Source organism: Plecotus auritus (assembly GCF_963455305.1).
Source record: "Plecotus auritus genome assembly, chromosome: 9".
In the NCBI taxonomy this organism is placed as follows: domain Eukaryota; kingdom Metazoa; phylum Chordata; class Mammalia; order Chiroptera; family Vespertilionidae; genus Plecotus; species Plecotus auritus.
The window spans coordinates 34,761,478-34,775,005 of record NC_137783.1 but is presented as its reverse complement, the minus strand read 5'-3'; the positions used below and the strand labels follow the sequence as shown (position 1 = coordinate 34,775,005).

Here is a 13,528-nt window from a genome sequence, read left to right as displayed (position 1 = left end):
TTAGATTCTAGAGGAAGGAGTCCATTCAACTTAAAAAGAAACCTTTTTTTTTTCAATTTTGTAAGACTAAGGGACTGTCTTTGTGTCACCAGTGCACAATACCTCAAACATACTATGCTATTTAATAAATATTTGATGAATTTAATTCTCATTTATTTACACAATCTTGCTTATATTGTTAGTGAAAGGACACTGATGATAATCTTCCCTATTCCTAAAATGCATAACAAGATGATCAGTAATTCAGAGTACAAGAATTTATGTCTCTACTATAACAAACCACATATAGTTGTCAAGTATATCATGTAGATCATAGTTTGATTTGGCTGTCAACTGAAATTCTCAGAATAAACTTTCTTAAAAACATTGTGTGAATATTTGTTTAAAATTTTTGTTACTATCGGTAAGTAACCAGAGTTTTTCGATTTAGAATTGGTATCTTAGTGATTTTCAAAAAGGAGTTGTTGGTGTGAATGAAAGAGCTGTTCAGGAAAGTAACCTAACAGTGTATCTGATCATAAATTCCTAACTGGGCAGGTCATAGTAGGTGTATAACTTTAGTAAAAGATTTATCTTTGCCTTAAGCAAGCCCTGTCATTTTTTTTTCCATCTAAGATTAACACACATTTTTTAAATAACCGCCCTCTAGAGAGCACATAGTCTTGTTAACTATCCTGTAATTCTCTCCTTGCTTTCTTCCACCTTTATGTAATCTTCCTTAATTTCAAATGCATAAAAGAAACTGCAAATTGGCCATTCTGCAGAGTATTTGAAATCTTGCTTCCCAGCAATTGTCATCAGTTTTGGCTTGAATGAACACTTAGAAAAATTCTCTACCGGTTTGGGTGTTTCTTACATCGACATTGCCTTTGTTAAATTAAAAATTAAGATCATGGAACCAATAGCATAACAGTACTTGAACAGAAAAATAGAACTTGATATAGTTAAGTGACAGTATTTTATTGTTCTGATATCAGTTATATTTTATGTTCTTCACTCAAATCCTATTTCATCAAAGTACATTGAATTTTTCTAAGAACAATAGTTCTTTTTCTTTTTCTTTTTTTTTTTTTTTAAATATATTTTATTGATTTTTTACAGAGAGGAAGGGAGAGGGATAGAGAGTTAGAAACATCGATGAGAGAGAAACATCGATCAGCTGCCTCCTGCACACCCCCTACTGGGGATGTGCCCGCAACCAAGGTACATGCCCCTGACCGGAATCGAACCCGGAACCCTTCAGTCCGCAGGCCGACGCTCTATCCACTGAGCCAAACCGGTTTCGGCTCTTTTTCTTTTTTTTTAATTGTAAAAGTAGTACATGATCTTTTAGGGAAAAAATTTCAAGGAGTAAAACAGTATGTAGTAACCTTCCCCCTACTCTCTCAAATGCTATAGCTAGTAACTATTTCTGGTGTGTCCATTCAAGCCTTTGTTTCTGGGCACATGCATAAACACATAACACAATTCAGACTTTTCTTATAAACATATGTAAGCAACTTTTTGTTTCCAGTCTGTATTTTATCATGTAGTATATCCATATTTTTGTACCTAGGATATTCTTTATTTTTTTAAAAAAATTGTGTTGTATTCTATAGTGTAGATGTATCACAATTTATTCCTCTAGTGTTGGATTTTTATATCTTTATCATTTTTGTTATTTTATGTATTAAACATTCTGTATACCTTGTACATTGTATAACTCTTTCTGTAGGAAAGTTTCACAAACATGTAATAGTTAGCAATTTAAATTCCCAAACTTAACCAAAGTTAGCATAAAGTCCTTTTTGTTTTAATATTTAACATGTACCATTAATTTCTTTCAAAAGTCCTTAAAGATTTAAACAAATAGTTGAAGTCTCATGTTTGTGCCCTGATCCACTTTAGAATATAGAATAAGGTAGTCTATAGGGAAAAGGGATTTAAAGTGATACTGTTTTGGGGGGAAAACTCACAACTATTTTGGTTTACTGGTCTATTTTATTAGATATCCTCTGAAACTAATTGACTTAAAATAATTTCAAATTTACAGAAAAGTAGCAAGAATAATACAGAGAACTTAACATTTTTCTGATTATTTGACTATGCATTTATTTTTTTTCCTGAACTATTTACTTAAGTGTATATTTCTGTGGCCAGGGCATCCCTTCCCCCAGCCACCTGCTGCTGTTCTCCCCTGGGGGGGAGGGGCCAGCCAGCCCCACCCCTGGTCGAACTCCTGGGTCGAGGGGACAATTTGCATATTAGGCTTTTATTATATAGGATGGGAAATTTAACAGTGATAAAATGCTCTTATCTAATCTATAGTCCATATTCCAATTTTTCAGCTGTTCCAATGTCTTTCATCGTATTTGTTTTTCTCTTCACAGGATCTAGTTCAGGATCTTTTATTACATTTAGTTGTCAAGTCTCTTAGATTCCTCTAATTTGTATCAGTTCCCCAGCCTTTCTTTGTCTTGTATAACATTGTCATTTTTTTAAGAATATAGGCTAGTTATTTTATGAGATATTCTTTAATTTGGATTTCTGATGGGTTCTCATGATGAAATTGAGGTAATGCATTTCTGGTTGGAATATTATACAAGTGTATCCTATTTATTTTTAAAACATTTTTTATTGATATTTAGAGAGAGGAGGGGAGAGGGAGAAAGAGAGAAACATGATATGAGAACAAGACATCCATCTGCTGTCTCCTGCATGCCCCCTGCATGGGACTGTGCCTGTAACCAGGGTATGTGTCATGGGGAATCAAACCAGCAACCTTTCTGTGCACAGATCGAGGTCCAACCAACTAAGCTACACCTGCCAGGGCCAAGTGTATCCTCATTAAGTTATCACATCTGGAGGCTCACAGTGTCCATCTGCCCATTATTAGTTTTGATCATCTGGCCCAAGTTTGGTCTGTCCTCTCCAGTATATAGTTAATATTTTTCCCCTTTCAACTAATAAGCGTCTGTGGGGAAATGTTTTAATTTTAAGATCATACAAATATCTGGATCCTTATCATACTTCACCCCTAGATCTAGCATCTATTGATGATTCTTGTTTAATAATTTTTCTAGTGGAAAAATGAGTATTTTTCTTCGGTTCTACCACTCCCTCTGTGTTAACAATCAGCATTTCATATTGATACTTTCCCTTATACTGAGGGTATGTGGTTGGAAACTCTTAAAAAGTTATTTGGATTAGGGCTTTTGGGGAGCTATTTTTAGCTCCCCCTTCTCTGATCATACTCTTTTGAAGTACAGTTGGATTCATTTGTTTCTGTTTAAACTTAGTTCTTAGTTTATTTAGCTAGATATTTTTGAAAGCCTATTAAAAAAGTCAAACTTTACAGAAAGGTATATCAGTGTCACGCCATTCCCTATCACTCTACCCCATTCCTTAGCATCATCCCTTGTAGGTAACCAGTTTATTGTGTTTTGATTTTTAATTTCTGTTTCTTGTTACAGAAATAAGCAGATCTATATAGGTCTTCTCATTTCTTTTTTTCAACACAAAAAACAGTGTGCTATATATATTGTTTTGTATTTTGTTTTTAAACTTAACAGTATGTCCTAGAAGTCAGTAATACCAGTTCATGGAGAGCTTCCTCATAACTCAGTTGTATTCTATTGTGCACATATACCCCGTTTTTTTCAGTCAGTTATCTGGTTTTGCTTTTGGACTTATTTACTTATTTTCACTGATTTATTTGTTAATCCTAGCAATAATACTTCACTGTCTTGATTCAAGTTACTTTAGAATAAGTCTTGATGTACTGAAGAGTAAGCATTCCACTTTGTTTTTAAGGATATCTTGACTTTTTCTGGCCCTTTGTATTTCCTTATAGATTTTAAATCAATCTGTCATTTTTCACAAGAAACGTGACAAGATTTTGTATCTGCTTTGAATCTACATATTGCTTTTGTATCTGTTTTGAATCTACATATCATTCTCTGTGGTATATTATAGTGATTTTGCAGAACCATTTAAGACTAACTTATAAGCATCATGATTCCTTCCCTCTAAATAACTAAGTGTATATCTCTTTTAAGAAAAGCATTTTTTCTTACTTAATCATGATAAAATTATTAAGTTCAGAATATTTAACATTTGGCTTTTACCATTATCCTATAATATCCTTTTATAGCAATTTTCCCCCATCCAGGACTACACATTGCATTTAGTTGTTATGACTCCATAGGCATTGGGAGTAGTTTTTCATCTTTTATTTTTCATAACCACAGTATAGGCATATGGATTTTTAGAATATCCTTTAAATTAAATTTGTCAGGCTGTTGTCTCATAATTGGATTCAGATAAATGCATTTTTGATAAAATATATATTAGTTATGTTGTATTCTTGGACCATCATATCATAAAACACAGAATGTCAGTTGCATTACTGGATGTAACTTTGATTTCCTGGTTAAGTGTTGTCTGCCATATTTTCCACTGTAAAGTTTTCATTTTTCCTATTGTAATGAAGTAATTTAGAGGAATATTTTGAGTGTTAAATATCCTGTTCCTAATCAGAGTTTGCACCCATTGTTAAAAGCATCCATTGACAATATCTGACCAACTTATTGCTATGATAGTTGCAAAATGGTAATATTCAGTCATTCCTGTTACATTTGTTAGTTGGTATTTTCCTTTAAGGAATAGTTTCCCTTCTCTCCTCTTTCTTTTTCCTTCCTTCCTTCCTTCCTTCCTTCCTTCCTTCCTTCCTTCCTTCCTTCCTTCCTCCCTCCCTCCCTCCCTCCGTCCCTCCCTCCCTCCGTCCCTCCCTCCCTCCCTCCCTCCCTCCCTCCCTTCCTCCCTTCCTCCCTCCCTCCCTCCCTTCTTTCCTTTCTTCCTCATTCATTCTTAGGCTTTACTAATAGTCTTTTCAAACTTCCGCGGATGGATCTTAGGCATTATTGTTGCTGCTCATTTTGATGCTCATGTTGTCCCAGATTTGGGCAGTGCGAGCTTTTTCAAGCTGGCTCTTGTGTCTTTTAAACATTTCCCTTTTTTTTCTTTGAAAGCATTTTCTCACTTTCTGCCATAATAAGATGTTTGATGTTCATCTTGTACTTTCTCTGTCCCAGCCCTGGAATGAGCCATTTTTTCTTCAAGAAATCTGGTTCCTTTAGGGGTAAATGGTATTTAAAACTAAGATCGAGCAATGGTATACCATTGCTCCTTGCGTGCAGTTGCTGTTTGTCTTCTCAGCAGAATGGACTAAGAAGTACATAATTTTGAATTCTTAAAAATTTCAATTTATACTTACGTATAATTTAAAGCTAATACTGCAGGGTTCTTCTTTGCTTCTTTATTCTATATTTGTATCTCCTTTTTTTTTCTCATTGAGAGCCCTATCTCCTAAAAACATCAACATATTTACTAATTTTGAAATATTTAAATGAACCTTGCATTCCTGCAATAAAGTCCACATGGTCATGATAAATTATCCTGTATATATTGCTGGATTAGGTTTACAAATGTTTTATTAAAGATTTCTGTGACTGTGTTTATTTGAGATAATGGTCTGTAATTTTTTTTTTTAAATATATTTTATTGATATTTCACAGAGAGGAAGGGAGAGGGATAGAGAGCTAGAAACATCGATGAGAGAGAAACATCGATCAGCTGCCTCCTGCATGCCCCTTACTGGGGATGTGCCCGCAACCAAGGTACATGCCCTTGACCGGAATCGAACCTGGGACCCTTCAGTCCGCAGGCCGACGCTCTATCCACTGAGCCAAACCGGTTTCGGCTGGTCTGTAATTTTTTTAAGCCTTTGTTGAGGTTTTAAAAAAATGAAGCATTTGTCAGCTTCACAAAATATGAAGTATTATTACTTTTCTGTTTTCTGAACAAATTTGGTAAGATTGGTTATTTTTCTAAATGTTTGATAGAATTTGCTAGTGAAGTATTTCAGCCTATGATTGCCTCCGGATATTTAAAATTGTGAATTCAGTGTTTTTCGTAGACATAGTTCAACTCAGATTTTCCATTTCTTCTTGTGTCAATTTTAATAATTATTGTCTAAAGGAATGTATTCATTTCGCCTAAGTTGTTGGATTTATTGGTGTAAAGTTCATAATTCTCTTATGCTTTTAATGTTTATAAGATTTGTACTGTTATCATCTTTTATTTATTCCTGATAATGGTAATTTATGTTTGCTTTTCCTTTTCTTGATCTGTCTAGCTAGAGGTTTATCAGAGAACCTTTTAGTTTCGTTGACATTTCTCCATTGTCCATCCTTATTTTATTTATTTATTATTTATTTATTTTTGCTCCTGTCTTTCCAGTTATTTTGGGGTTACTATGTTCTTTTTCTAGCATCTTAGGTTGGAACCATTAAAAAAAATTTTTTTTGGTAAAAAAAAAAATATTTTTATTGATTTCAGAGAGAGGGAGATAGAGGTAGAAACATCAGTGATGAGAGAGAATGTTTCCTGTATGACGAGCCTGAAACTCAGGCATGTGCCCCAACCGGGAATCGAACCACGACCGCCTGGTTCATAGGTCAAGGCTTAACCACTGAGTCATGCCAACCAGGCTGGAACGTTCTTTTTACTTTTCTAATACAAGCATTTAAAATGACACATTTTCCACTAAGCACTAAGCAGTATTTTTTAGCTGCATTCCACAAATTTTGATATGTTTAGTTTTCATTATCATTTAGCAAAAAAGTATTTTCTAATATTTATTCCTTCTGAATTTTGATCCATGGATTAAATAGAAGTGTGTTTACCTTTATTCTACTTGGCATTTTCCCAAATATGTTATTTCCATTAGGTCAGAAAATAAACTATGTGATTTTATTTTATTTTATTTATTTTTTTATTTTTTTTAAATATATTTTATTGATATTTTACAGAGAGGAAGGAAGAGGGATTGAGAGCTAGAAACATCGATGAGAGAGAAACATCGACCAGCTGCCTCCTGCACACCCCCCACTGGGGACGTGCCCGCAACCAAGGCATACGCCCCCGACCGGAATCGAACCCGGGACCCTCCAGTCCGAAGGCCGACGCTCTATCCACTGAGCCAAACCGATTCTGGCTAAACTATGTGATTTTAATTATTTTTTATTTTATCGTCCAGTGCGTGGTCAGTCTTGGTAGATGTTCCATTTGTACAGGCAAAACATATAATCTGTAGTATGTAGCATTCTTTGTCAGTGTGGCCAAGTTGTCTGATACTATTGTTCATGTTTTAGGGGAGAGGGGGCGGGATTCTAATGATAGTTTTCTCAGACTGATATTCCACAGATTTTGTGGGTACTTTCTTCTGATTGTTTTCAACTTCCTTTTTTTTCCTTTTTGTGTTTCAATTTGAGTAATTTCTGTTAACCTGTCATTAAATTCACTGATTCCTTCCTCTGCTACTTTGTGTCTACTGATGAGCCCATAGAAAGCATTTTTGTCTCTGTTACCACATTTTTTATTACTAATATTCCATTTACTCAAAATTTCTCTCTACTGAAATTCCTCATCTTTTCATGCATTTGTCTACCTTTTCTGTTATAACCTTTAACATATTAGTTATGGTTATTTTAAGCTTCTTTGGTAATTATAACATCAGTGTCACTTCAAACTGTTCTATTCGTTGCATTATCTTTTGACAGTGATTTTTCACCCTTGCTTTTTCATATGTCTTGTAATTTTTTATTAAATTCTAGACATTATGTGTAGGATTTAAACAACTTATGCAAACAGTATTTTTGCCTGAAATTAATACATCTGTTCTGCTAGGCTATTAATGTTGGTGATTGAATCAGTTTAGTCAGTAGAAACAAATTTGAATTTTGTAGTTGTTATGGTTACCTTCTGTTATGGACTGAATGTTGTGTCCCCTAAAATTCATATGTTAAAAAACAACCCCCAATATGATTGTATTTTCAGATAGGGCTTTAATGGAGGTAATTAAGATTAATGAGGTCACAAGGGTGGGGGCATGATCCAGTGGGATTCCTGTTCTTATAAAAAGAAACATGAGAGAGTGTTTTCTCTCTCACACTCTCACTCTCTTCCCCGCCCTCTACTGCTCCTCTCCCTCATTCTCTTCTCCCCTACAATGTGAGAACAAAGTGAGAAGGCTACAACCTAGGAAGACAGCTCTTACCAGGAGCCAAATTGGTTGGCACCTTAATCTGGGACTTTTAGCCTCTAGAACTGTGAGAAAATAAATATTTGCTGTTTAAACCATCTGTCCATGGTATTTTGTTATGGAACCCGAGCAAACTAATACACTTTCAGTGCTCCATGAGCTTGAAATTCCTCTGTTATCCTCCTATATAATAAAAGGCTAATATGCAAATTGACCAAACAGCGGAACAAACAGTCACTATGACACACACTGACCACCAGCAGACAGACACTCAATGTAGGAGCTGCCCCCTGGTGGTCAGTGTGCTCCCACAAGGGGAGCGCTGCTCAGCCAGAAGCCCTGAGCCAGGCTCACAGCTGGCTGAGTGCAGCTGCGGTGGCGGGAGCCTCTCCCACCTCTGCAGCAGTGCTGAGGATGTGCACTGAGGGCTTAGGCCTGCTCCCCACAGGCCCTCTAGTAATCTTATGTTTAGAGAGGCTGATTTGCCAAAGGATTTTTTTTTTTTTCAGTATTCCTGTTTAACTCTGCTTTAGATCTTTTTTTATAATTTCTGTTTCTCTCCTGAACACAATTAGTGTTTCCCAATAGATGAAATACCTCATCTATTCAGCATTTATAGTCATTTTTTTCTATAACTTTTTTACATGTTTATAATCGTTTTAAAATCCTTGTTTGCTGATTAAATTACTTGGTCATCTGTTTGTCAACTTCTGTGTTTGTCAGTTGACTTTGTTTTCTCTTGATTATGCATCATGTTTTATTGTTTTTTTTATATATCTAATAATTTTTTATTGGATTTTTTCACATTTTATTTAAAGAACAGCAGGGAATTTTTCCCCCCACATAGAGTATAAGTCCTTTCCTCTGTTAAAGTAAGAGGCTGATAAGTCATATTCTTCCTAGAATTTAGTTAAGCTGATGCTGGGCTATAGTCTTAGATTTAGTATTTCTGTTATTGGCTCAGTCTCTCCCCTCCCCCCCACTTTTTTAATCTTGATACTTTTTCAGCTGGGAGGGATTTGTCTGCAGTTTAAAATATTATTGGTTTATTTTTGGATTCTGGAATTCATTCACAGGGAGAATGCCTGGGATTACCATATTCTCTTACATGGCTACTTTTTTCTGAAAAATTAGATGGGGTGTGTTGCAGAATGAGTAGTGTGGGAGAATTGCTGGACCAAGCAATCTGTTAGAACTATTGTCTCTAATCCATCCTGCTACCACATATTGTTGTCTGTAGTCAAGCTGACTTTTGCTTGCCTGTCAAAATGTGTTTAATGGCAGGTGCACCTGTATGTAGACTAGGTGCCTGTCCCAAGGAAGAGAAGCTGCCATGGTTCTCACCCCATTTATGAATGCTCCATGTTCGCCACCGTCTGGAATTGAGTTCATCAAGGTTTCTTTTTATCTTTCACTCTTCATTGGTTCATAGAAAATGTCTCCTACCATGGGAATGAAGGGCTTTCTTGTTCCACATATCCCAACCTTCAGAATTAGAATTTCTCTTCACTAATTTTTAGTTATATTAGACTATTTCTTAAAGTCTTCAGGTCCTTTGACTGCTTACCAACCAATCTTATCCACATGGGTTTATATTTACCTATTCTATAGCTAGGTATTAAAACAACTTAATTACTGCAATCTTAAATTGAGACTCTCTGCTTCTGTTGATTAATTTTTGCATTTTTATTATGATTAAAAATTCCTGACACTTGGCAACAGCAATGGAAACTAAGTGGCATATTTTATCAAAGTTGTAAATAGATTTATTTGGACTTGTTATTGTGTTCTAACGAACATGATTTTGTGAAAAACTCAATATATGAAAATTTAAGATTTTAACATACTTTTGGGAATGAGTCTTCATGGTATAGGGCAGTGGTCGGCAAACTCTTTAGTCAACAGAGCGGCAAACTGCGGCTCGTGCCGCAGTTTGCCGACCACTGGTATAGGGACAGGGCCAGTGCTAGGACATGACTTTAGAAAAAGACTCCTTCTTTGAGTGGGCTGATTATAAAAAGGTGCCCCTTCCTGCTTCTGACTTGGTGCCCCCATTTTCCCGTTGTCTAGATGCCCTCATTCTATCTTTGCAACTGTACACAGTACATCTGAATCAGGAAAAAAAAATTTTGCTTTCTTATAACAGATGAGAGAAAATTATAAGAAATTACAAAGTAGAAGATTCATATTGGTCCACTGCTAACATTTTTTTCTCTATAAAAATGAGATCGATTTTTGCTACTGCTTTTAACTTGTTTCTTGTCCTATCTAATAAAGAGGTAATATGCAAATTGACCATCACTCCAATACACAAGATGGCTGCCCCCATGTGGTCAAATATGGCCACCCCCATGTGGACACAAGATGGCCGCCACAAGATGCCCAGCAGGGGAGGGCATTTGGGGCGATCAAGCCTGCAGGGGAGGGCAGTTGGGGGGGACCAGGCCTTCAGGTAAGGGCAGTTGGGAGGGACAAGGCCTGCAGGGGAGGGCTGTTGGTGGGGGGACCAGGCCTGCAGGGGAGGGCAGTTAGGGGTGACAAGGCTGGCAAGGGAGGACAGTTAGGGGTGACCAGGCCGGCAGGGGAGGGCAGTTAGGGGCAATTGGGCTGGCAGGGGAGCAGTTAGGCATTGATCAGGCTGGCAGGGGAGTGGTTAGGGGCAATCAGGCAGGCAGGCAGACGAGTGGTTGGGAGCCAGCAGTACTGGATTGTGAGAGGGATCCCAGATTGGAGAGGGTGCAGGCTGGGCTGGGGAACACCCCTCCCACCCCCCGTGCACGAATTTCATGCACCGGGCCTCTAGTCTATATAATAAAAGGCCAGAGGCCATAAGCATCATGAAGAGAACGACCGCTCGACCAGTCGTCATGAGGTGCCATTGACCACCTCTCGGTCCTCCCCTACCCACCGGCCCGCAAGTGGCGGCAGGGCGGAACTGGGGACTGGTGAGTGGACTGAACGGCTGACCTCTTGGTCCCTGCCCCCAGCCCGCAGGCTCTGATGGATCAGCTATGGTGAATGGGGGAATTGGGGTGGGTGGCGGGAGGACCAGGCTGGCTCTCAGGCCATTGGAATCACTAGCTCATCCTCGGCCAGCTCGGGGGCTCAGGCCTGCAGGAAAGCAGGCGCTGGCGACTTCACCTCCGTGTGTGCGCTGGGCCAGCCACTGATGGAATGTGCTGCCAGCTCGGGGCTGCTCACGCCGGGGCAGGTAGGTCGCGGGCGCGCCCCACGACCTAAACGGGCAGGTTCCGTCAGCATCTCAAACCCCAGTGGCGGTGGTGCCCACGTGAGCGGCCCCAAGTGGGCAGTGCGTTCCATCAGTGGCCGGCCCGGCGCACACGCATGGAAGTGAAGTCGCCTGCACTCACTTTCCCGCAGGCCTGAGCCCCCGAGCAGCCGGGGATGAGCTGGTGATCCCAACGGCCTGAGAGCCCAGTGGCGGAGGCGGCGTTCGGCCTGGGGACTGCCAAACGGGCAGAAGATGGCCCTGATTGCAGGAGGCTAGGCCTAGGGACCCTACCTGCATGATTTCGTGTGCTGGGCCTCTAGTTTAACTATAAATTAACATCTCTTGGAAAGTCTGAAGGAGCTATAAGGGAATAGTTGTGGAGACAATAAAACCAAGCTATTTAGAATTTGTGTTCTGGTGCTTTGCATATAACAAGCACTGAAATATGTTGGTTGAATGTTAAAATTTCTGAAATAAGTAGAAGGAAACCCTTAAATTTATGTAAGTCGTTTATCTGTAACTTCAGGAACAAATCTAAATCTATTCTAGGATGCAAGATACACTATTACTAAAGCATTAAGAAATACAATATCTGATTTTTGTTCTGTAGGTATCTTGCAACATCCAGATGGCACAGTTTTGAAACAGCTACAGCCACCTCCAAGGGGCCCAAGAGAGTTAGAATTCTATAATATGGTAAGTGAGGTAAGATTTGTTTGTTGTATTCATTGTGGCTTTCAGTTCTCTGGTGGTGACTCAGTAATAAATACGTTTGTTAGCATGTCTTGTATAATGTGTGTGTGACTGAAACAAAAGCTTAATGAAATATAATGCTTATCTTTACTGATGCAACCTAATATTTTCTATTCTGATCCACTAAATTGATTTTTATTAATGGGTTACGACCTACATTTTGAAAAACACCTGAGAGACTGTATTTCTCAGAAATGCTGAGTTTAAATGTTTTCACTATAGAATTTCTTAGCCTAGTGCTGATGTGCACTGTAAATCTCCAAAGCAGGGTGGTAAGGGACAGACTTAACATCTAAGTAGTCATATGACTAGGAACACCACCTCTGTCTAGTTAACAAAACATTTTCATCACCCAAAGAAAACCCTGAAACTCTGAAAGCATGATGCTTTGTTCCTCCCTCCTCCCAATCCCTGGCAACCACCAATCTGCTTATACGATATGTGGCCTTTTGTGTCTAGTTTCTTTTTGGTCTCATATTTTTAAGGTCCACCTATACTATATTGTGCATTAGTACTTTTTCCTTTTTATGGCTGAGTAATATTCCGTTATACTTACCACATTTTGTTTATCCATTTATCCATTGATGTACCTTTGGGTTGTTTCTACGTTTTGGCCTTTGTAAGTAGAGATTCTATGAACATTCATGTACAAATATTTGTTTGAGTACCAGTTTCCAATTTTTTTGATATATATCAAGGACTGGAATTGCTGGGTCATATGATAATTCTACATTTAGCTTTTTGAGGAACTGTCAAAGTGTTTACCAAAGTAGCTCTACCATTTTACATTTCCATAGCAATGTATGAGGGTTCTAATTTCTCTACATCCTCACCAGCACTTCTTAGTTTTCTTTCCTAAGGGCCATCCAAGTGAGTGTGAAGTGTTGTTACCTCATTGTGGTATATTTTAATTTGCATTTCCTTAATGGCTAATGATGTTGGTCATCTTTTCATGTGCTTACTGACCATGTCTAAATCCTCTCTGGAGGAATGTCCCTTTAGATCCTTTGTTCATTTCTTCATTGGGATGTCTTTTATTTAGTCACTAGAGGCCTGATATATGAAATTCGTGCAAGGGGCTTGGCCCTTGCAGCCCCGCTTCGTCCGGAAGGTAGTCCGGCTGTCTGGTCTAATTAGCACATTATGCTTTTACTAAATTCGTGCACTCGGGGTGGGGGGGTTGTCCCCTGAGCCTGGCCTGCACCCTCTCGTGGTCCAGGAGCCCTTGGAATGTCTGACTGCTGCGGAGGTGGGAGAGGCTCCTGCCACCACCGCTGTGCTCACCAGCTGTGAGTCTGGCTTCTGGATGAGTGGTACTCCCCCTGTGGGAGTACACTGACCACCAGGGGGCAGCTCCTGCATTGAGCTGCTGACCCCTGGTGGTCAGTGTGCGTCATAGTGACCAGTCATTCCACTGTTTGGTCAATTTGCATATAAGCCTTTGATTATGTAGGATTATT

At 38.6% G+C, this 13,528-nt stretch overlaps 1 protein-coding gene across 2 annotated transcripts in view; it reads left to right on the top strand.

Moving 5' to 3' along the window:
- The window catches only part of IPMK (inositol polyphosphate multikinase), a 35,169-nt gene that overhangs the window by 2,429 nt on the left and 19,212 nt on the right, over positions 1-13,528 (top strand). The window contains exon 2 of one of the 2 annotated variants that reach the window (XM_080687518.1): positions 11,926-12,011. In XM_080687518.1, coding sequence (XP_080543644.1) covers positions 11,926-12,011 — 86 coding nt within the window. Of the gene's footprint in view, positions 1-11,925; positions 12,021-13,528 lie in introns of both variants that reach the window. The other variant, XM_080687517.1, reaches the window with a different exon arrangement.